Below are 25,542 nucleotides of genomic sequence, written 5' to 3' on the forward strand. Positions count from 1 at the left end.
TAATTAACAATGTGGTACCTCTGTACAGTGGTTCTTATGTAAGTCCTCGCGAAGGAGGCAAATATATGCCGCGAAGGGCAAATGTGATATTTACCGAGGCGCAAGTAAATATCTTGATTATCGCGCGATGTGTGTGTGAATTTATGAAAACCTGGTTGAGATGACGTGGGGTCTCTCATCCAGTTCTCTCTAAAAACCCCGGGAATGCCAGAACTCCTCTCGCTGCTGATAACGTTACATTCAAAGCGCATGGGGACTAGAGTTCATGGAACAGGTGCCATAATTGTTAATAACCTAATACTGGGCCATGACTAAGCTAATCATTATTGGCAAGTCGTGGACTGCGGGTAAAGCGTACATCTACTGCAGTATGAATATCCTTAAAACTATTCGAATAGCCGTGCTCACGGATTTGAGCATCGGGACTCATATGGTACTTTAGTTAGAAATATAATTCAAGATTTTCTTAAATACTGTTGCATATCAAACATGTCGGTTTCTGAATCGTTAGTTTTGGGATCCGACATCAGGCTCCCTCCTACAGGGAAGCAGGAATTCCCGGAAGCGAACACCATCATCTTCAGCACCGTACTGATAGTCGTACGCACGGGCAAGCTTGCAGTGAAGGTCTTCCAGGGTGTCAATATGAATCAGGACATTGTAAGTCCACCCCTCCTTTGGCTCCTCTGGCGGCGGATTGTGGTGCGGTTCCAGGTCCGGAAGGGGGATGTCTATGGGCAGACCTTCTTCATCAGCATTGGTGAGAGAGAAGCTCGAAGATCGCGGGATGAATTTTGGAGCGTCAGTCCAAATCCATAAGTCAAAAGTGCGGTTGTAGTTCCTGCGGTGGGAATACTCTTCAACATAATGAACGGAGCACTTTCTTCCAATGATCTTGGCTACTGCTTCATCTGTACGGGCATGCATTGGGAGCCCCTCAATGCATACTCGAGCTCTGAATCTGAAACACGCCGGGACACCATGCAAGCCTTCTTCCCACGGGCGGAAGAGATAGACTCGCCCAGACTTGGTGGCAAGCCGTGGCTGCCTCAGGATGGCATCCCTGTCACTCTGGCTGGCACATGTGATGAAAAAATCTTTAGGGTGAAACTTTGTAATCTGGATATCCGACCGCCTAATCCGGAATGCTGAACGAACATCGTCAGCAAACACATTGGGATCAACCTTGGAACCCTGAGTCCCAACTTGCCAAGCAACTATGGAGCGAGCAGAAAACTTCTGCCTCAGACGGTCAATCTCTCCTGTGGCCGAAAGAAATACAGCTTCTTGAGAGGGGCGGTCGGCAAGGTCATCCATGGTGGGAGGGACTGGGAGAGCAAAGGATGGGAGGGATTTGGGTGGGAAACGAATTGGGGCGAGTGGAGGGAAAGAAACAGTGGAGGTGTGAGGGGGTGGTGAAGGGAGGGCTGTGGATTTAAAGGATTTTCTCTTTAGGCAGGAGGAAGCGAGATGACCGTTGCCCAAACAAAACCAACAGCGAAGAGGGTCTCTGCAGTCAAGAACTCGATGGCCTTGGCGGAGACAGCGGAAGCATTTACCTTCCATATGCTTCAGAAATCTCTCCCTCCTTAACTGTAATTGAAGTTGGTTGGTGTCCTCAGGGGAGAGAGCAGGTCTCTTCCGCCAACGATTGCTTTGACTTCTTTCCACTGTGAATCGTCGACATCAAAGCTACCTTTCAGCTGCTGTGAAACAGGAGGGATTTGAGCTGACATTTGCACTCTGCGTCCACTCTTAAGGATACGGAGATCTTTGGTTGCTGCTCCTTGGGAAACCACAGCTGGATCTGTCACTTCGACCAGATTAAAGCGCTGCTTCATGGTAGATGAACCAAGCTGCTCAGCAGGGAAGTTAAGGCAGTCGGCAAGAGGACGGATTTTCAGAGGGAGCTGCTCGTGCTGGGACTTGGAGCTAGGAAGCAAGGGGGCAGGAGTAGCAAGCACCTCGGAGTAAAGGCGACTTGCTTCGGGCAGCACCTCAGCAGGCAGATCTGAGAGCGAAGAGGATTTGCTTGGATCCTGAGTACGGAGAGTGACGAACCTTGAGTCCAATCGAGGAGATTGGCAAATCTGAGCTACAGGAGAGGATTCATTGCTGGAGATTTGCTCACTATCCGGTAGATCTGGACAGGTGGGGGAAGGGGATTTGGGCGAGGGGCAGGAGGCTAGGGTTGTGGAAGGAAGGCTGTGGAGGGGATCTGGGATGGGGAAGGTTTCTAGTGTTGGGGAGGCTAGCGAGGCAATGGAAGCGCCGGCGAGCTGCTCCGGCGAGGAGCGGAATCGCCTGTGGCGGGGGTGGGTGTCGTTGCTAAGGGATGGCGACGGAGCCATTTTTCATTGCTAGAGTGAGTCCCTACCTTGTAGCTATGGGAACTAGCATGATCATCCTTGATGTCGCATCGCTGATGCTCGGCCTCGAGACGGCCGGCGGGCGTGATGGCCAAGTTGATCCCGTGCAACACGGTGGTACAGACGAAGAAGACGCAGGTATTCACCACCTATAAGGACAAGCAGATGATGGTGACCATCCAGGTGTTCGAGGACGAGCAAAGCATGACGAGGGACAACCTGCTGCTTGGCAAGTTCGACTTCACCGGCATCGTGTTGGCGTTGAGAGGGCTGCCGCAGATCGAGGTGACCTTCGACATGGACGTGAACGACATCCTCAGCGTGTAGGCCGCGGACAAGGCCACCGGCAAGTCGGAGAAGATCACTATCTCCAGCGACAACCGACGCCTGAGCCAGAGGAGATCGACCGGATGGTGGGCAAGGCGGAGGAGTTCGCCGAGGAGGATTGGAGGCACTAGGAGCATGTCGATACCCGAAACAACCTGGAGGCCTACGTCTACAACATCAAGAATGCAGTGGACGGCAAGATGGCAGATGCCGTGGAGGGGGAGGAGAAGTAGAAGGTGGAGAAGGCGGAGAGGGAGGCGTACGAGTAGCTAGCTGGGCGACAACCATGACGGTGGCAAGGAGGAGTACGAGGAGAAGCTCAAGGAGTTAGAGGACGTGTGCAACCCCGTCATGTCGGCGGTGTACCAGAGAAGTCCGGTGGTTATATATGGCCATAAGGCCCAAGGCCCGACAGCCTGACCCATAGCACGGCCATTTGGCCCAGCCCAAGCACGACTTCGCACGACTAGTGATAGGCCCATGTTGGCCCTAACCTAATAGTTAGGTTGTGCCTGAGCTGATGCCTTGTCATGGTGGGCTAGCCCGGCCCGGCACGATTAAAGAAAAATAGTTGAGGGAACTAAAATAGACTTAAATCAGCCATATTAGGCATAGCCCATAGAGAACAGAGAAAAAATTAGACTTATTAGACACAGCAAAAAAAATGAGAGAGGCAAAATAGACTTATTCTATAGAGTTGTCGTGCCTTCGGGCTGACCCGACACAACCCGAGACTTATTGGGTTGTGCCTAGGCCGTGTGTGCTGCTCGTGGGCAGCCACGGCCCAGCCCGGCGTGTAGGTCAGGCCGTACCAGCCCGACTGATCTCAGCCCTGACCCGGTCATGCCGGGTAAGGTGGCCCATTTGGCCATCTATATGTGGTAGTGCAATGCAAGATGGCAACGTTGATGAGGGGGACCACGATGCGGAAAGGCTGATTCGCGATCGATCGCGAGGGCCAACTGGTAGCGATTAGTTCCCCCTCCCTCCCTCCACCTGGTTTCCATTTTTGGCACCGCATTACTTTCATATTTTAGTAAATTTATGCACATAAAATTTATACACCTCAAGTTTACACATCTAAAGTTTAGAGACCAAAAGTTTATTAGTCAAAAGTTTATATATCCAATTCAAATTTGAATTTGAATTCAAATATTTTTTATATATAGTATTTCTATATATCTAAAGTTTATAGACATCAAGTTTACAGACCCAAAGTTTATAAACCCAAAGTTTATAAGTCAAAAGTTTACATACCCGATTTAAATTTGAATTTGAATTATATCTCATTCAAATTTGAATTTGAATTCAAATATTTTCTATATATATAGTATTTCTATACATCTAAAGTTTATACACCTAAAGTTTATAGTCCCAAAGTTTATAAGTCAAAAAGTTTACATACCCGATTCAAACTTGAATTTAAATTCAAATTTTTTATATATAGTATTTCTATACATAAATTTTTCTAACTTTTTGTTTTTTTTAAATTTTTGTGTGGTGTACTGAAGTAGGGAAGAGAAAAAGGGGAGGAGGAAGGGGAGAAGAGGGACGTATAGGGGAGGGGGGTGCGGGCAGCGATCACCCGCGCATTAGCAGTCCCCACCACGATGAGCTTTAAGCCGTGTGCTAGCTCCCGTTTCATTGACTAACCACCTAGAGTTCTTTTTTCTTTTCTTTTTGCCGTTAAGTGTTGATGTGCTGGCACTGTGTCTATGGGTCTGTTCTGTTTAGATCCCACCGAAAATTTTATATCTTGTCACATCGAACGTTTAAACACCTGCACGAAGTATTAAATATAGACTAAAAAAATTAATTGCACAGGTTACGACTAATTTGTGAGATGAATCTTTTAAGCCTAATTTCTCCATAATTTGACAATGTGGTACTACAACAAACATTTGCTAATGACGGATTAATTAGGCTTAATAAATTCGTCTCGCAGTTTACTGATAGATTCTATAATTAGTTTTTTTATTAGTGTTCGACAACTCATGCAACACCCTATATAATACCCGATGTGACAGCTAAAACTTTACGGCATGTATCTAAACACCCCCTATGTGTTCTGCACGTAAGTGACTCTAGTAGTTATAAGCTAATATATCCAGCAAAAATAACCTTTTGCTTCCTATAAACTCTCCTTTCAATGTAAACGGGAAGAAATTGCCCGCTAAAAAATTGTACGTTCATAAATTTACTAGGGAACACTGATATTCATACCAAAATTTCCGAAGTAAATTTGTACTAATAATCATCTATCTCAACCGTCGTTTGATTTAGATTGATAAAAGTTATAAAAAATCTAGATATACTCATAACATAATATATCAGTGTTGGTAAAAATTCAGTAACAAAATGTTAACGGATATAGCCTTTTTCTAAATATCCGTGTGCAGTTTGACAACATTTTGTAAGCCTTTGTGATAGTCGTTTTGGGATCAGTGTGTGAATGGTAGGTGAATAAAAAATGTTGATACATGAGTAGTATTTATTGACATGCCATTAGATAACAGTACAAAGTACAGTTTCATTTGGAATTACAACGATCATGCGTTTTAGTAGTAGTTTCGCTATATTTATTACAACAATTCAGGTTGTATGTGATATTTTTCTTCTGAAACTTTTGGGTATAAGATCGGCAAATAATCATCTCATTTCATCAGGTTCAGCTCTTTCTTAGAACCAATCGGCGGTGAAACTCCCCAAGAGCCCAAATAGGGAACAAATTACGATAATTGCTATAATTGAAAGAAAAGGAGCAGTTGAAGCATCCAACATGTTCCTGTAATCAAAGTAGAAACCCGGTCTATTATTGTACGTAAGAATTGATGGCAAGAGTATTCATGGCTGCTGAGGAAAAGAGAACATGCTAGAAACAGTAGGCCTCAACCATTATAACTTGATGAACTAATTATTCCTAATTCATTCTGGTGGATACCAAAACCACAATAAAAATAAAAAACCATATACTATGTAGTCAGTACTTCAATTTATTATATATGTGTAAAATCAAAGATGTTTTTTATTATTATTCTGTGATGAACAATTGGCATTGGAGATTATTGGTTTTGATATTTGAAATATATTTGCGAAGTGGTTTTGGAGATGATTGGATTTCATAGGTGGTCTACAGGATACTGCTGGATTTAGGTCCGGTCAGACCGGGCTGTGTATGCCAGTCAGACCGGCGTGATCGAGCGGTCAGACCGGCCAGCCCACGATCTGACCGGCCGACGCTGTGTCGGTTTCGGTTTCGGTTTCGAGTTGTTTGTTTTGATATCCGTGATTGTTTCATGAATATGACTTCTAGATAGATACTATGCGTATGTAATACTGTTGTTTACTACTAATGAGTCAAGTTGGGGATAGGTTGGTCTCGGAATATGGTTTCTTTGTTTGTTCCATGTGTAGGTGACTCGAGATGCCGGGAGAGTATTTGCGGTGATGGGCCGGGAGTCGGCTTAGGGATAAAACGATGTCCGTGGTGGTCAGAGATCATGCGAGATACTAAGGCTAGAGTTCAATGCACGTGGATGGTGAAGTTTCCATATGGCATACGATAGAGGTATTGTTTATGTAAAGTTTGTTTCTTGTACGAGAAGGTTTCCTATGGGGATTAGGACTTCTGTATGAGATTGGTTCGTGGCTTTAGGCTGCCTACCTCGGGTATAAATAGAGAGGGAGCGTGAGGCTTCTCGGTATCGCTTTTAAGAGCATTGAGTTGATAGTTTAGTTAGGGTTTCGAGTTTACTCGAGATTTTTGTAAGGAGTGCTGTTGGTGCACTTTGTAAACATAGAGAGAATCAATAAAGTCGTCATCCACTTTAAGAGTTCTTTGATTTGTGTTTTCTCGGGTGCGACGGTCTAACCGGCGACTCATCGGCGGTCCGACCGGCGGCAAGGAGGCGGTCAGACCGGCAGGCACACAACGGTCAGACCTGCAGCGGCGACAGTCGACAGCAGGCAATCTCGGCGGTTCGACCGGAGTTTAATCTCGGTCAGACCGATGTTCATTAGGCGAACCGGCGCAGCTACTTCGGTTAGACCGCGATCCATCGAATTTGAGGGTAACTTTTATTTTCGCTAAAAGTTTTGGTTTTTGGGTATACCAACCATTCACCCCCCTGGTTGGCTTAGTTCTTGTGATTCGATCCTACAAGTGGTATCAGAGCCTTGTTTTCTTCTTTGGATTTTAACCGATCTAGAGTTTTTGCCATAGCTAATAAGTTTTCAACTAAGCCTCATGTTTTCGATAGTTCTGATTTTGCTTATTGGTGTGATAAGATGCAATCTTACATTATAGCTAAAGATTATGGTGTTTGGCAAAAGGTTGCACAGCCATATGTGATTTCTGAACAGATTGACATTATTGCTTTGAAAACTGAGTTTAATAACAATTGCAAAGCTCGTAATATTCTTTTGAGTGGAATTTCTCGTTCGGCTTTTGATCGTGTTTCACATCTTAAAACTGCCAATGAGATTTGGAATGCTTCGAAAAACTTTCATCAAGGAACTACTAATATAAAAGAACTTCGCTGAGATCTTTTCAAAAAAGTACATAAAATTTGAGATGAAACCAGGAGAAGCTTTGGATGATTATCTTGGTAGATTTAATAAAATTTTGAGTGATCTTAGATCTGTTGATTCTTCATATGATGTTAATTATACACAATCTGAGGTTTCTCGCCACTTTTTGAATGGTCTTACATGTCTATTTGGGAGATGAAAGTTACATCTATTCAGGAGTCTGTTGACATGTCTACTTTGACTTTAGATTCGCTTTACACAAAACTGAAAACACATGAGATGAATATTCTTTCTCGTAAAGTTGATTCTAAGTCGAGTGTTTTGGTTTCTTCCTCCACTTCATTGCATGCTGATTCTTCTTCATTGAAGTCTTCCGTATTTGCTTTATTTAATGCCATGTCCGATGATCAACTCGAACAGTTCGAGGAGGAGGACTTGGTTTTGTTAACTAACAGACTTTATCGAGCTGTGACTAATGTTAGGTACAGGAAAAGAGGTGGACCAAATCGTTGCTTTGAGTGTGGGTCTACGGATCCCTTTCATTCGTGTTGTCCTAAGCTTGGGAGAAGTAGGAGGGAAGATAATGACGATGAGAAGACCAATGACAACAAGCCCAAGGGTAGATTCAAAGGGAGGAAGAACAAGGAGAATCTCAAGAAGGTGTTTGATAAAGTCTACGCCGCGTTTGAACCACTAAGCGATGTAGATGGTGAGAGTGGAGATGAAGATAAGGGAAAGAACATCTCCGGTGTTTGCTTCATGGCGCATGGTGAATCGGATTCAGAGTGTGAAGACAATGAGGTACGTACTTTTGAGGAAGCTATTCTTATTTTAAGTGAGAAAATTAAGAAGTGTGAGAAGATGTATAGAAATCATGAGTTTATCATTGAATCTCTTAATTCTGAAATTGCTAGATTAAAATCTCTTATTCCTAATGATGATGATTGCAAAAGTTGTGACGTTTTAATGAATGAAATTTCTAAAATTAGAGATGTCAATGCTACACATGATTTGAAAAATAAATCTTCTCTAGCTCTTGGATTTGCTTTGCACATTGGATGAGTTGTTTTTGACTAAAAAGTTGTTGCAAAAATATCAAATTGCTTTTCATGCTAGTTTGATGTTTAACATGATTTGTGCTAAAAAGTTAAAACAACCTCATGATGTTTTGGATTGCTCAACTTGCACATTAAACAAGATGAAACTAAAAGATGCTTTAGGTCGTGTTGAGTATATGGAAGATGTTGTGAAAACCAATGAAGTGCTTTCTTGCCCCAAATGTCGTAAAAGCAAAGGTGTCATGGTAGATTGTGAAAATTGTGCTAATTTGGAAAAAAAGGTTTCTTATTTGAAAAGTTCTTTGCAAATATATTCTAAAGGTAAGAAACAACTTAACATGATTTTTGATCAGTCTAAAGTGACTAGTTACAATACGGGTGTAGGTTTTAGTGTTCATGATTATTTCACCAAAAATCAACCAAATGTTTTGAGTATAACTGAATGTGGTGAAATTTTGACAAAACCTAATGCTAAGAAAACAATTTTTAAATCTGTTGGAATTTGGCCTTCTCTTTCTGCAACACTGAAAGAAACAAAAACAAATCTTTCAAAACCATCTTCTTCTAAAGAATAGTATACTTGTTCTTTTTTGGCAAAGATGGACATATTGTTGGTTTTTGTTTCAGGTTAGCTCATAAACAGAAAAAGGAGAGAGATTGATTTTCCAAAATCGAAGTGGCAAAAATCTGGTTTCCCTCGAGGAAACCGGTCAGACCGTAGTGGGTCCCCCGGTCAGACCGGCGACCGGTCAGACCGGCCTCAGAGAGATTTTTCTAAAAATTCTCAAACTGTTTTTGCACGTGGATATATGCCTATTGGATTTTCTGGTCGTGTGTCTCAGTACTGGATTCCTAAATTTTTATTATCATCTAACCCTAGTACTGAGGCTTCGACTTCTGCTTGTGTGTAGGCTTTGATGGCGAGGAAGGAGAACGTGTGGATCGTGGATTCCGGTTGTTCGCGGCACATGACCGGTGATAAAAATTGGTTCTCCTCCCTCAAACGGGCATCCAAGACTGAATCAATTATCTTTGGTGATGCTTCTACTAGTGCCGTTCTCGCTACAGGTTTGGTTAAGGTAAATGAGAAATTTGAATTGAAGAATGTAGCTTTGGTTGAGGACTTAAAGTAAAATTTGCTTTCAGTTTCACAAATTGTTGATGAAAATTTCGAGGTTCACTTTAAGAAAAATGGAAGTAAAGTTTTTGATTCTTGTGGTGATTCTATGTTAAATATTTCTCGCTATGGAAGTGTGTTTAAAGCTAATTTTGATAATCCTGTTTCACCTGTGATAACATGTTTGGTTGCTAAGTTTGATAAAGATGTGATGTTTTGGCATCGTAGACTTGGACATGTTGGTTTTGATCATCTCACTAGGTTAAGTGGTTTGGATCTTGTTCGTGGTTTGCCTAAACTTAAGAAAGATCTTGATTTGGTTTGTACACCGTGTCGTCATGCTAAGATGGTTGCTTCTTCACATGCTTCTATTGTTTCTGTGATGACAGATGCACCGGGACAGCTATTACATATGGACACTGTTGGTCCAGCTAGAGTGCAATCTGTTGGAGGAAAGTAGTATGTGTTAGTTATCGTTGATGATTTTTCTCGATATTCTTGGGTTTTCTTTATGACAACTAAGGATGAGGCGTTTCAACATTTTCGTAGTTTGTTTCTTCGATTGGATATTAAATTTCCTTGTTCTTTGAAAAGAATTCGAAGTGATAATGCTGGTGAATTTAAAAATGCTTCATTTGAACAATTTTGCAACGAAAGAGGTCTTGAACATTAATTTTCTTCTCCTCGTGTTCCACAACAAAACAGTGTTGTTGAAAGAAAAATCGTGTTTTAGTTGAGATGGCTAGAACGATGTTGGATGAGTATCACACTACTAAAAAATTTTGGGCTGAGGCGGTTAACACCACATGCTATATTTCAAATCGGGTTTTCTTGAGGTCAAAACTTGGAAAAACTTTTTATGAGCTTCGATTTGGACGTCAACCCAAAGTTTCACATTTGCGTGTTTTTGATTACAAATGCTTTGTCTTGAAATCAGGAAATTTGGTTAAGTTTGAGGCATGCTCTACCGATGGAATGTTTCTTGGTTACCCCGCACACTCTCGTGGCTACCGTGTACTTATTTTGGAGACTAACAAAATCGTTGAGACTTGCGAAGTTTCTTTTGATGAGGCTAGTCCAGGTACTAGACCCGATATTGTAGGTACATTGTCACAGGTTCAGGGGGAAGATGGTCATATTTTTGAAGACGAGAGCGGCAACGACGACGAGGTCGGTTCAGCCGGTCAGACCGAGTGCCAAGCCAGTCAGACCACCGGCACACCTTCGGTCAGACCGGCGCAGGACGTGCGGTCAGACCGGCCAGGGTCGTCGGGTTCCGGTACTGTTGATGCTGATCGAGATGGTCCTCCGGAGATTACAACTTTGACCAGTACTGATACAACACGTGAATCAACTTCAGAAGTTGCTGCTCCTTTGCACATTCAACGATAACATCCGCCAGAACAAATCATTGGTACTCTAGGTGAGCGGACTACTAGGTCTAAGGTAACGTCTCATGATGTTTGTGCAAATTCTGCATTTGTTGCTTCTTTTGAAGCCAAAGATGTGTCACATGCATTAACTGATGAATCGTGGATTAATGCCATGCATGAAGAACTTGAAAATTTTGAGAGAAACAAAGTTTGGACTTTAGTTAAACCACCTTCTAGGCATAATATTATTGGAACCAAGTGGGTTTTCAAAAATAAACAAAATGAGGATGGTTTGATTGTGAGAAATAAAGCTAGGCTTGTTGCTCAAGGTTTTACTCAGGTGGAGGGTTTGGATTTCGGTGAAACTTTTGCTCCTATTGCTAGAATTGAGGCAATTAGACTTTTGTTGGCTTTTGCTGCTTCAAAAGGTTTTAAATTGTATCAAATTGATGTGAAAAGTGCTTTTCTAAATGGTTTTATACATGAGGAAATTTATGTGAAACAACCACCAGGTTTTGAAAATCCTGATTTTCCCAACCATGATTTTAAATTGTCTAAAGCTTTGTGTGGTTTGAAACAAGCACCTAGAACATGGTATGATAGGCTTAAGAACTTTTTACTTGAGAAAGGTTTTACAATGGGAAAGGTTGACAAAACGCTTTTTGTTCTTAAGCATGGTGATAATCAACTGTTCGTTCAGATTTATGTGGATGATATCATCTTTGGTTGTTCAACTCACGCTTTATTTGTGGAGTTTACTGAGACTATGCACAGGGAATTTGAGATGAGCATGATGGGTGAGTTATCGTACTTTTTGGTATTGCAAATTAAGCAAACACCTCAAGGTACATTTCTGCATCAAACGAAGTACACGAAGGATCTTTTAAGACGGTTCAAGATGGAGAATTGCAAGCCAATTTCAACACCAATTGGTTCTACAGTTGTGTTGGATCCTGATGAAGATGGTCAAGCTGTTGATCAAAAGGAGTATAGAAGTATGATTGGATCTTTGTTGTATCTAACTGCTTCTAGGCCAGACATACAATTTGCTGTGTGTTTGTGTGCATGCTTTCAAGCTTCTCCTCGGGCTTCACATCGTCAAGCGGTCAAGCGCATAATGAGGTATTTGAATCATATACTTGAGTTTAGAATTTGGTATTCTACTTCATCTTCTATATGCTTGAGTGGATATTCCGATGCTAATTTTGCTGGTTGTAGAACTGATAGGGAAAATACTAGTGGAGCATGATTCTTGGTACATCATTGATTGCATGGTCTTCTAGGAAACAATCTAGTGTTGCTCAATCAACTGCTGAATCTGAATATGTTGCTGTTGCTAGTTGTTGTTCACAGATTCTTTGGCTTATTTCTACTTTGAAAGATTATGGTCTTATTCTTGAGAAAGTACCTCTCTTTTGTGATAATTCTAGTGCTATTAACATTGCTAAAAATCATGTTCAACACTCACGCACAAAGCACATTGATATTCGCTTTCACTTTTTGAGGGATCAAGTTGAGAAGGGAGATATTGAATTGCAGTTTTTGGATACAAAGTTGCAACTTGCTGATATTTTCACTAAACCTTTGGATTCTAATCGTTTTGCTTTTCTTCGTGGTGAATTGGGAATAATTCATCCTTTTGGCATGATTTGAGGGGGAGTTTGTACCTTATGGTTTTATCAAGTAAAAATATGACAATGAGAAAAATTGAGAAAAGAGAGCTTTGTTTATACATATGGTATTTTCTTGTGCATGCTAGCAATACTATGAAGGTTTATTTGTCTCTAGCATAGCTTGTACGTATTCTAGTATTTTTATGAGGCTTAGATTTTGTTTTTTTAAGGGAGATGATGCATGACACTTAAATTCTTTACTTGAATTAAGCAAATATGCAATATTGATGCTAGCATATGGTTTGATTTATAAATGTTCTATATATATATGCTTTATTGAATTGATATTCCTCAAATAGCTTGTAATTGCTCATTTTGCAAAAAGAATAAAAAAATATGAAAAAAAATGAATACCGAATCCTTGGAAACAGTCTTGACGACAAAGACGTATTCGATGTGAGCAAAATAATGGGTGTCGAATCAATAGAAACAGTCTTGACGACAGGGATGTACCCGGAATAATCAAGAAAAAAATGAGCAAAAAGGCTCAAGAAAAAGAAAAGTTTAAAAAATTATCTTGGTTGTTTTGTGCTAAACCTAATTTGAGAAGGAGTGATAAATGCACTATGTGTATATGTATAGTGTTTACTTTTCAACCTATGTGCTTGTTAATATGTTGCATTATAAATCGTATGAAATCATGAATTTTGATGACTCAAGCTTAATTGTAAAATCTTTGATTCATGATTATACTTCAATACATGCTTGTTATATTATAGATGGGTTCATCTTCTTTTTATTGCAACACATGACATGATATGCTATATGTATGCTCAGCTCTTAAATATTAATGAACATAATTCCTATGCTTGATGAAATCATTGTCAAAAGGGGGAGAAGCAATGAGTTTTGAAAGAAAAGGTGAAATTTTAGGGGAAGCACATGAGCTTTTGAGAAGAGCATGCTTTTGGTTCAATTGGGAATTTCTTTCTTTTCAAAAGTGAATGAGGTTTTCATTTGGATTTTCGAGCACGATGTGTACATTTATACGAAATGTGCTTTTTACCACTTTTGTTTTTATTTTTCCAAACACCAAAACATTTTGATGGGTTTGCCAATGTGTTCATCAAGGGGGAGATTGTAAAATCAAAGGTATTTTAGATTATTATTCTGTGATGAACAATTGGCATTGGAGATTATTGGTTTTGATATTTGGAATTTATTTGCGAAGTGGTTTTAGAGATGATTGGATTTCACATGTGATCTACAGGATACTGCTGGATTTGGGTCTGGTCAGACCGGGTTGTGTATGCCGGTCAGACCGACGGTGATCGAGCGGTCAAACCGGCCAGCTCGCGGTATGACCGGCTGACGCTGTGTCGGTTTCGGTTTCAGGTCGTTTGTTTGGATATCCATGATTGTTTCATGAATATGACTTCTAGATGGATACTATGCGTATGTAATACTGTTGTTTGCTACTAATGAGTCAAGTTGGGGATAGCTTGGTCTCAGAATATGGTTTCTTTGTTTGTTCCATGTGTAGGTGACTCGAGATGCCGGGAGAGTATTTGTGGTGATGGACCGGGAGTCCGACTTGGGGATAAGACGACGTCCGTGGTGGTTAGAGATCATGTGGGATACTAAGGCTAGAGTTCAATGCACGTGGATGGTGAAGTTTCCTTATGGTATACGATGGAGGAATTGTGTGCGTATGGGATGTGGAGTCGAATTTGGAAGGAGTCTAAATTTGGTAGAATTGGTTATGTAAAGTTTGTTTCTTGTACGAGAAGGTTTCCTACGGGGATCAGGACTTCTATTAAGGCGGCGGTCAGACCGGCGGGCACACGGCGGTCAGACCGGCGGCGGTGACAGACGATAGCAGGCAATCTTGGCGGTTCGACCGGAGTTTAATCTCGGTCAGACCGATATTCATCAGGCGGTCAAACCGGCGCAGCTACTTCGGTCAGACCGCGATCCGTCGAATTTAAGGGTAACTTTTATTTCCGCTAAAAGTTTTGGTTTTTGGATATACTAACCATTCACCCCCCCCTCTGGTTGGCTTAGTTCTTGTGATTCGATCCTACAATATGTACTATCTATGTTCTTGCTAAAGGAAATAGCTAGAAAACCATGTACCGAATATGTTTTTGCTTTAAGAAAATAGAAAACTATTAAATACTCACTTGTTGTGGAAACTCGCCTGTTTCTAGTTGCATATTGATCAATTCTTGTGCTGCATGATATAGTGGTGTTGGATCTATTTCAACCTGCTTATCAGTGAGACATGAAATAACACATGGTAGTCCATAAATAATATAATAGACTATTAGTACCTACTAAAATGAATAATGAACAAAACAAACCTGCCCAGCATATATTAAAGCTAACATTGCCCAAGCAGTGTTCACTGCATGAGGTCTACTAGCCTCCACATAAACCTGTCAAATAAAAGAGCGGAAGCAATGGAAACAAATCAAAAGGATGTGAACTAACCACGAATATTTGAATTCAGAGAATTATGTGTTGACAATCTCCGAGGCATATTTTATCCTCATATTATTGTTTAAGGCAATGTGTTACCTCTTTGTCTCCTTATAAGCTTGACTACAAAATCTAAGATCAATATGTAAATAAAACTGTAATATGTTTATATTGTTTTTATCTCTTCATATATGGAGTTCTCGACATACTCACATATTTGGTTGTTCTAATATTGGTCCATTTGAATGCCTCTTGGTTAATCCACATCATAAAAACTGCAGTAACCGCCTATGTGTAGTAACAGATGTGATGTGTGATGCATTCTAAATCATGCGGTGTGGGGCAACGCTAGTAGAAAAACAAAGCTAGGGGCCCAGAATGAGCAGAGCTAAGGACAAACCTATGGCAGTCGTGTTGTGGCAGAAAATGATCCTCCGGTTTATTGAATATGAAGATGCAGATTGGGGAAAAGGTGATGAGAGTGATGTTGGTTTTGGTTGTTTGTTCAATCATACTACTAAGTCCCTTGTTTTAATCTAGTTTGCTTAACCTAGCAGAGTCTTAGTTTACCACGGATGAGCATAGGAGGTATTGAGATGGTGTACCTATGTTGTGTTACTTGTGTATTTGCATGCAAATCTAAATCTATGTCTGAATGCATGATGGACACCAATATATCAATTTCAAGGCAATGTGTATAATTTATTACGTTTTGGTTTGGTCATGTTTGGTGTCGCTATTGATTCACCAATTCTTTAGGCACATTTAGCACATATGGATTTTACAAGATTCCACCCGACATTGTTCAATTTCTAGTGTTCCAAACTGGTCCTCAAAGCATGAGCAAAGAGATAGTAGCTCAATTTCTCATGTTCCAAATTGCCCTTAACAGTTAAGAAGGGGGCTAGGGCACCTAGAATTGGGGTATGATTTGGCTAAACCTAGGGATAAACAAGGCCGTTTCTCAAAAAAAAAGAAAAAAAATTGACATGTTTTAGCACCCAAACAGTGACCAAGACTAGAGGGGGGGGTATAAATTAAATTCCAATGAGATTTATTATGGATGGATTAAATTTCATGGACATCAACAGGATTCAAGAAAAATCCAATAAATTTATTGGAGAATTTTCTCAAAATCGAAAAAAATATAGGTTGTGTTCTTTAACTGATAACCCTAGCCAGGGCACAAACAACCAGTCAATTTCTAACCGATTGCGACCATTTTGCCCTTGGTACATCGTTTTCCGCGCGCACGCTTTTCAAACTACTAAACGATGTGATTTATGCAAAAACTTTCTATATAAAAGTTGTTTCAAAAAATCATATTAATCCATTTTTCAAAAAAAAAGTTAATACTTAATTAATCATGCAATAATACAAGCTTTGTTTTGCGTGCCGGGGAGGAGGGGTTCTCAACCCTTCCTCCTTAGCACAGCCTTAGGTATGCTGATGACTGGGGTATTAGATAATTTTGTGGAGCCAAATTTAGTACCAAACCTAATGAAATTACCAGTGTCCGCTTACCAGTGTTTTGTTGGTTGGATGTATACCGTTAATTGTAAGGATAAAATGTAAAACTATATATTGATATATGCATTGTAAAAAAAATTGGCCAACTTTTGAGGAAATTGTGTTAGTTATGTGAAAATATAGAGTAAGAATTACCTTAGTTTCACTAGAAAGATAAGTCTCACTAAGTTGCTTTGACAAAATAAAGTTGCATGCTTTTCTAATGGAAGAGCTATTTTCGTATGTTCTTCTAGCAGCAGCTAATCCTTTTACAGCAAAGAATGTCCCATAAGTGAAACATATACCCCAAGTACAAAACCTGTCAGATAGTTAAAAGTAATCAAGTTATTGATTGTAAATATCAGGGACAATAATAACAAGCAGCAACAAACAAGAACAACAAACCATGATCCATCCTTCCTTTGTTTATTCTCAATAAACTTGGAAGATTTTATAATACAATTTCCTATCTCTTCTTTGCGGTACACTGGGTTGAGCTCACTGAACATAATTAGCGCTTGAAGTACCAATGATGTGCATTCAACGGATCTATCAATTGATTCAAGGCAATTAAATTAGCTCTCCACACATATTGTGAAGTGGGAACAATGGTGTTTTCTTCAAACAAGAATGCACAATTACGGATAATCAACTACAATGTTTAGAAAACTCTCTGACGGGTTGAGAACCTATGGAAACAAAATCTAGGTTATTCTACATTTATCTAAAAATAGATTAGTGTACACTTAAGTATAACATCAACAGAGGAAGCATAGCATTTGGACAATTATCAATCAGTATGACATAATTTGCATGAGGTGTATATATGTAAAAATCAGTAGAAGGTCAATCCTTCAAACAACATAAATTGAAGTTGTAGTTATTAGAACAGTTTGCATCTGCAGAGTTCATGTTTTTCTATGAAGTGTATCATCTGCACCACCTAGACCCATTTATTACTGCTAAGCTGTAATTGTAGTTGGTGATAATAACTTCATTTTTCATGGAAGGTCCCTGAAGTACTAATATATTGTGATAAGCCCATTTGACCTCAAAAATTATTTTAAATGGATAAAAAGTACCCCAAAACCCTATCAAAAATTTCTTTACAATTTCAGTTGGAATATGGAAACTGACATTTTATGGCTTGCTTCTAGATTTTCCTTCTTATTTTTTCTGATATGAGCATTTTAACATGATTCACACTTCAATGATATGAAATTATGAATACGATAGATGCAAGTCTTTACCACTTTACCTTAAACAAAAAGTAGGACTTTATTGTACTCACCTCTAACCAAGGTGTACTTCTCTTGCACTCATATGTAGAAAAGGTGCCATCTTCATTCTTCAAACAAACAAAATAGGGATCAAAACAATGACATGAAATATTATACACTTGAAGTTTAGTAGAAGATGAAAATGTACAAATCTTAGAAAATCATCAACAAAGAAACCACAGAGCCATAAAAATTCAAAACTAGAAATATTTCCAGGAGTGATTATGATACACTAGTTTGCCACTTGCAAGTTGAGAAAGTCGAGAAACTCTTTTGCAGCTAAGATTATATTTTACCATAATAAATCTGATCTATACTTAACAAGTTACTGTAACATATCACTAAAATGGGGAAGTAAGCAATGGCCAAATCCATGCTGCTCCTACAAACCACGCCAGTTTTTGTCTTGTTGAATGAGAAATCTACCCGATACCACCAACTTTGTTATGGTTCTACAATTTGCCTGGCTTGTAGGGTAGTAAAACAACATAGCATCACTTTTTTTCCTTAATTTCTATTTTATACCATCCCTGTTTAATGTGCGGCAAAGATGTTGCATTTAGCCTAGAGGAAAGAATTAACTGGACCTTACTTTGTATTGGAAAAATCATGGCAAAAATTTAGAAATATCATTTTACATGGTGTGAAGAATGACACTATATAGCATTGTTGAACTCAATGACACTATGGAAGGAAAACATGATTTGTGGATTAACACTGCAAACCTAGCGCAAGACCGTCTTTTCTGATGGGTTAACAAAGCTTTTTTTGATTGGCACTTGATGGGGATGGCATATAATATAAGTTAAAGGAAACTTGATGGTATAGAATATAACATTACATATTTGATGGCATAGGATATATTTTCTCATGTTCAACAGAATGCACAAAGGAAGATATGAGCAAATTTTGCATAGTCTGATCCAAGCAGTATTAGCCCATCTAAATGTAGGTTTTAGCAAATTAAGCCCCAAAAAATATGGCTCATGCCTGCTATAGGCCGGGCACTACCCAAACACAAACATTGGATCAAAGTTACACATTTGCACTTTTCAGATATGCTGAATGACCTTCGTACCATGTCAGCTTCCAAAATCTGTATTAGCCCCCACAACTGGTATGTCTGGCCCAAATAGGTGCATACTTGAATGTAATATTGTTACAACATGTGGGTTTGTGTGCCCATCCAAATTACCGAAGCTCACTATACTAAATAACATGGACAGCAAATGCATCCATTAATGAGCTAGCATATTACGTCACCTACTCCATTAAGGGTTTATGCCACTTGGACCACAGGTCCATAACCACACTCATTCGTGCAATAAAGTTTATTCTCTAACATCACCTGAAAAACCATCCCTTTTGTTCTAAATTGCCCCACTTAAACATAGCTTCAAAATCTATATCAGCTCATCTGTTTCCCTACTGGTACACCCATGTACACATATCACCCCACTTACACTTTTGTCTTCATCTTCTGTAAAACGGTTAGTTCTAGAGTTGTTGTTATCACTTATTAGAGTAGGTCAGCTTATATGCTAGTATTGACCTAGCTAAACTCTCCATATATGATCAATCACATGCAGCATATGATAAAATGGCAAACACAAGACTTCGCCAATAGCCCAAGATATTTTTGGCTCAGATTATTTCCTTATTCATTGAACATGACAAAGATGGCATGTAAACAAGCTTAATAATTTCATAAAACTACATGTAAGAACATGCCAAACGATTAAAGTAAAAGTTATACCATGAAAGAGAGCATGCCATCCACTGCATCATACAACCTTTCTCCGTCTATCGGATCTCCCACTAGATCTTGAGAGATCTTTGATAGCATAAGTAATGCCTAAAGAATATCAAAGTAAGCATTAGAAGAAATAAAATGCAACATATACTTAGCAACAGACAAGTGAAGACCTTATGCATCTGTACAACTACACCAATATGGAACAATATGATAATATGCAACATATAAATTAGAAGACATCGAAATTCAACACCAGGAATATTTTGCGAGGTATATACATTTTGATTTTATATTTCTCTTTCTTCAATTCACATTTATTGTTATTTTTAGAGTTTCGGAGAAATATCAATAACACCCAGCTGTTATTCTTTGTTTAAACCTGCCTATGATGGTTAAAACACATCCACTTGAGATTACACTAGCTCCATTTTTTGTCACCTCCAAGCATGCAGAACTGGACCTCTACACTATTCAGGATGCATTCCACTACTTCTATAATATGCTTAATGCACAGGCCACCCCACCTATGGGGCAAGCCCTTGTATCGGTGGTTTATATGCCTTCCCAACCTATCCCAACCATCCATGCATGATTGCTCTTATTACTACAACACCTCATAGTCATCACCATAGTAACTGGCCAGCTAAGAGCACCCAGTCATCCAATTAACACAAAACACAGCCACCTAACTGTTTTCCATTTGATTAAGGTTGTGTTCTTCCCCCAATTTTCCTAACCCACCTCTCTCATTTTTCGTGCTCACGCTTTTCAAACTGCTAAATGGTGTGATTTATGCAAAAACTTTCTATATAAAAGTTTTTTTAAAAAATCATATTAATCCATTTTTCAAAAAAATAGTTAATACTTAATTAATCAAGCAATAATACAAGTTTTGTTTTACGTGCCGGAGAGGAGGGTTCCCCCACCCCTCCTCACGAACACATCCTAAATAAGTAATCTAAAAGCAGGTGGTGTTTTGATCTATACCACACTTCTAGGGGCCCATTAAGTCACAAAATCATGGCACAGCTATTTTTAACCAAAAAAACACAGTGTTGTAATTCTAGTATGTCTTGTATTTTTCACTAGGAGAACATTTCTCAAATTTCTGGAGTAAGACAGTCTAACAACTAGTATGCATTCACCTTAAGTGCTTCAGCTGTACAATCAGATACACACCATCCATTATCTGCTGTTGAAAGTGTCCATGAGCCTTTTGATCTATGGCGGTAATAAGCTTCATAGTCTGGATGGTTTTCAAGGACCTACAAGTAAAAATTTCATGTCATAATTTACTTTGAAAAAACTATTCCTGTTGCATCATACAAGAATAAAAAGTAGACTTAACCTGTGACTTTTTTATGAACTCGTGTGCTTTTGTAAGTGTTTGACTAAACTCATTAACAAGGTCTGTTGAACAATAAGCTTGAACAATAAAAGCTGTTTCCCAGCTTTGACAACCATCATACACCTGTCATGAAGAAATATTATCCAGTTCCATTAGTAAAATAAAGCAATGTTTAGAAATAACTTAAATTGAACACCTGCCATTTTATACAGTATATGCATGCATTTTAATTGAAGCTTTCTCATCAAAGACGAGCATAGAACAAACAGTTAAATCAACACAACATTCCAAACATATGGATAGTAATAAATTGAACAAATTATTATAAAAAATTGCAGCATCTGCAATAAAACTGTAGGAAATATTCAATCAGCTGCGTGAAAAACTGCCTCTTTGGTTACAGAGACTCATGTGCAAAAACTGTAAACAATAGTACCGCCAAAATTCGAAGAATGCTCATAGAATCTAGTACTCCCTCCATTTTAAAACAAAAGGTACATTTTTAGTGGGCACAAGGATATAGGAGGTCATAAATCATTTCGTAATAGAATAAGGATAAGTCCATTTGACCCTCAACTCTTTTTCACTTTGTTTAGTTTTTGGAACACACTCCAAAACTCTAAAACTGGGCATTTGACTCCCCTCAATTATCAATACCAGACATATGACCCCCCCCCCTCAAGCGCTTTTTGCATGGTTTTGGTAGAAATGGTCGCCACATGTACCTATAGTCCACCTCAACATTTCACTTGGCCCACGTCAGCGATGGAGGCAGCATAGTGGCAGAGTTTGCAGGGAACGATGTTGGAAGAGGTGGTGGCGAAGTTCACAGGGGCCAGTGCTAGACAAGGCAGCGTTGTTGCACTATTACTCAAGGAGGTGCAACGCATGGGAAAAGAGGAGAAAGCTATAGGGGGCAGCGATGCTCAGTGGAGGCAGCAGCACTTGGGAGAGGCGTATGGCGTTGAGGTCACATAGCTCATCGTCGCTCGCACCATCTCCAACTTGATCTTGAAGCTACCTGCACCGCCTGCTCCATGAGCTTGCTGCCTCCCACGCCATGACCACCGCGAGTGTGCTCCAATGCCTAAGCCATCTCCGCCATTGTGACCACAACCATGGAACTGAAGCAACCTCCGCAGCGAGCTTCATGGAGTTTGCTGAATGGATATCCTTGTAGTCTCCACAGGCTAAAACAACCCCGGTTTTCGGCTGAGTGGGCAAGTTGAACGGTTTTAGGCAGTGTTACCGGGACTCGGACACAGGAGTCAGTGCCCGACTCGGACTCGGGAGTCCGACTCGGCAAGCTCTTAAAGAATAGGATTCGGGGACTCACATATATTACACTAATAAATAAAATAAAATGCAGAAATAGGGATAAAGACTCTGGAGACACCCACAGAGGCAAGCAGAGGATCCTTTATGCACAGATAATCCTTACCAACTACTACTCTCGTGAGTAGAGGAGCTTTCACAGCCACACATTAATACTTTAGTACACTAGTAGTACTACCTAACAGGCCAGTAGAGAATCCTTTATGCACAGATAATCCTTACCAACTACTACTCTCGTGAGTAGAGGAGCTTTCACAGCCACACATTAATACTTTAGTACACTAGTAGTACTACCTATAAGGCCAACAGTGTGCTAGGCTAAAGGGTAGGGGTGCAGGCTGCAGCTGAGCTCTCTCACTCTCTGAGGGCGTTCACAGTGGGCTTGCGTGGCGTTCAGCCTCACCCTCCCACGTCTGCAAAGGAGAAAGCCACACGCCACATTTGCTTCTGGGTCCACCAAAATGAAGTTTTTGTGTCCAAAGTTTGCCACCAGTTCTTGGGGAGAAGCTACTCAGCCCCGGCGTGGAGAGAAACTACTAGTACTAGTATTCATTTGGGTGAGAAGAAAAAGGAGAGAGATGAAAAGTGAAAAGTTTGCTACCGGTGGGACCCACTACTAGTACTTGCACTGTGGAGTATGAAGCTTATGAGGTTCTTCGTCTACGTGGCATATGAGGAACAACAAAAATCGGTGACGCACTGTGAACGCCCTGATGCTTCTCTCTCTCCTTTTGCTGCTCCCAAGAAGCCACCACAAAGCAAGAAAGTACTACTAGCATTTCAGTTTTGAGTTTGGACATGCATAGAGGGGTCAGATGCATGTCTCCCCACGTCACACACGAGTCGACGCGCGGACTCGAGTTGACGCACCAAAAAATTTTTGGACACGCGTGTCCCGGTAGCACTGGCCAACAGTGTGCTAGGCTAAAGGGTAGTGATGCAGGCTACAGGCTGCAGCTGAGCTCTCTCACTCTCTGATGCTTCTCTATATCCTTTTGCTGCTCCCAAGAAGCCACCACAAAGCAAGAAAGTACACGCATCGAGGGGTCAGATGCGTGTCTCCCCTCGTCAGACACGAGTCGACGTGCCAAAAAATTTTTGGACACGCGTGTCCCAGTAACACTGGTTTTAGGAGTTGAAGGGTGTTGAATACCCAGTTTTAGAATAGGGGTGCATTTTAGACTCATCCTAAAAAATTAATTACGTTATCCTACTTAAATACATTGGAAACAAGATTTGAAGAGACAAAAGATCAAGAGAATAAGGACAAAGCTCTTCCATGGAATGAGCCTACATATGCACAACACCCCTGGGTTCACTAGAACATGATGTGGTTGGAACATTAAGATTTATATGTTGGCACCAATGTTGTGGACAATGGCCATACCAGCGGATTAATAACCAGATGTATGGATAAGTATGAAAACAACCATGTTAACTCAAAACGGGCCACAATTGTCGTCTGTTAATGCTATAAACTCTGTTTTAGCAATTAATGTTTTTTGGTTGGAATTTGCAGGTTTACAGGTTGCCCCAACCTTTCTAAAATCTTCATAAGGGGCTTATCTCAACGGTACTTGGACATGGGCCTTTACCAAAGTCCGATCTATGCAAATCGTATTGCATATACACTTTTTAATCATACAAATTTACTTTGAAATAAGATGAAAACAACTGCATCAGTTACATTTTGAAGTGAAGGAAGTATATGCTAAAGATACAAAGTGAAGTTGAGAATACAAAGCACTGAAATATTTTGTTACAGCACATTAACGTCAAGTACAGATGTCACATATAATTATGATATAACATCATGACACCGAGTTTGACAATCTAATTCTACTGTAATAGTGTCAACTTGCCAATGTTTATGTCAAGAAAGGTGGACCTACGTTGCATTCCCCATGCTAATTGCCTATGGTAGAAAAGTATGGACTCATGATGGATAGTGTCCTATATGGCGCTCAGACTACTGTAATTCAGTGTGATGAACCAATTTCTTTCAGATATGTTGTGGATGTATTTTGGGAACAGCTATGTTAATGTGTCAAGAGTCTAGGCAAGTACATGTGCACAAGCACCACCAGGAGCCACATAGCTGTGATTGAAGTAAACTAAGCAGTTATCTTTATTGGCCACTCATCCTTTATTATGAAAAAGCATGTGGCTTTTATCAAAGTTTGTATAAGTCAAGTATTTTTTTTTTAGCCAAGTAACCATAAGAAAAAACTAGAACATTTGCAGAGAAATAGCAACATCGGTAGTACCTGTGCCTTCATGCCATCTTCTGCAAGCCATAAATAATCGTATATTCTTGGAAGATGCAACTTGAATGCATCAGAATTTGGATTATCTATCCAACAACAAATCATGTCGAGTGCCTAAAGAACATTAAAGGTTGTTAACGAGCTGCTTACAAACCAGGTAGGTGCGATGTAAGATATCAAAATTTTACTTCCAAAAAGGAGTTGGCATATAAATAGCACACATATGAGAAGTGTGTTGGTAGCAACTGATATGTGTTGGTGGGCAGTAAAGATAATATGACAAGAGTAACGTTAGCAGAAAAAAGATGGACTTAACTTGCTGGAAAGCTGGGTAGTGTTGGAAGGAGATAAAGAGCGTGTGGAGGGTGGAGGAGCAATAATAAGCCCACAATGTATATGGATGGAATAATTTAGCAAGTGGCTAGAGTTTCACATGCCACTTGAGTATAGCACTAAATGAGAAGGCATTCACTCTCCCTCTCTGAAATTAAAGCAAGCAAACCATAAATATTGCATACATTACCTTGTTGATTGGACATATGCCAATATATTTTGTAGATTCATCTTCATAACGAATATGCTTCAAGAGATTATTCAGTGCAGCGTGTCTTAAGGTATTAAATGGCCAAAGGCTCAATATTGGTTCCACAACTTTGTTAAGACCAGTCCAAATAACATTTTGTACAAATGATCGCGGATAACGAAGGTCTTCCTGCAAGCAGAAACAAAGACAGCATATAAAGGTCATGTACTTTACTTTTCATTCTACACATAGAAAGCACAACAAAAGCTAATTTCTTAGACAGAATCAAAAAGGAAGGACAAGAAGAAATATACTTTACATCCTAAGATACCACATTAATTGCTAATCTGAATTCCATCCTTTTTTTCTCCCAAACACAACAGCCATGCGTTTCATTTCATTAAAGAGAAGAAAAAGCATGCATAACAGAGTTCTTCACAAAGGAACACTCTGAAAAAAATGAGTCGCCGAAGCGATGCGCAACAACTCCCAGAGGAGCTAAGCTCCTTAGTGAGAATCAATCAGGCCAAGAGTTCATGAAGAGCTCTTGCTTTAGCAGTACACCATAATAAATTCTCCCTTGCCACGGCATCCAATATGACATTAGTACTAGGTGTGGCATTGTTGAAGACGCGGCCATTCCAGTATTTCCAAAT

At 39.9% G+C, this 25,542-nt stretch overlaps 1 protein-coding gene and 1 pseudogene across 2 annotated transcripts in view; one reads left to right on the plus strand and one right to left on the minus strand.

Annotated features, from left to right (window-relative positions):
- The first annotated feature begins 2,030 nt into the window (after window positions 1–2,030).
- On the plus strand, window positions 2,031–4,458 carry LOC107278548 (luminal-binding protein 1-like). The gene has a single exon (XM_066311792.1). The coding sequence runs from the start codon at window positions 2,457–2,459 to the stop codon at window positions 2,694–2,696; it is 240 nt and encodes a 79-aa protein (XP_066167889.1). The 5' UTR covers window positions 2,031–2,456; the 3' UTR covers window positions 2,697–4,458.
- Window positions 4,459–5,156: 698 nt separating this feature from the next.
- The window catches only part of LOC4341057 (achilleol B synthase-like), a 31,698-nt pseudogene continuing 11,312 nt past the window's right edge, over window positions 5,157–25,542 (minus strand). The window contains exons 7-18 of the transcript XR_010742088.1: window positions 24,887–25,075; window positions 24,364–24,477; window positions 20,762–20,884; window positions 20,559–20,678; window positions 19,414–19,512; window positions 17,669–17,725; window positions 17,020–17,066; window positions 16,783–16,926; window positions 16,534–16,696; window positions 14,751–14,825; window positions 14,571–14,654; window positions 5,157–5,481 (exon numbers count right to left, since the gene is read on the minus strand). The product of XR_010742088.1 is annotated as an achilleol B synthase-like (transcript). The remainder of the gene's footprint in view (window positions 5,482–14,570; window positions 14,655–14,750; window positions 14,826–16,533; window positions 16,697–16,782; window positions 16,927–17,019; window positions 17,067–17,668; window positions 17,726–19,413; window positions 19,513–20,558; window positions 20,679–20,761; window positions 20,885–24,363; window positions 24,478–24,886; window positions 25,076–25,542) is intronic.

The sequence above is a fragment of the Oryza sativa genome, chromosome 6, assembly GCF_034140825.1.
Source record: "Oryza sativa Japonica Group chromosome 6, ASM3414082v1".
Lineage (NCBI taxonomy): Eukaryota > Viridiplantae > Streptophyta > Magnoliopsida > Poales > Poaceae > Oryza > Oryza sativa.

Coding starts and splice junctions, on each gene's coding strand:
- LOC107278548 (XM_066311792.1), top strand. CDS start 2,457: ATGGCCAAGTTGATCCCGTGCAACACGGTGGTACAGACGAAGAAGACG.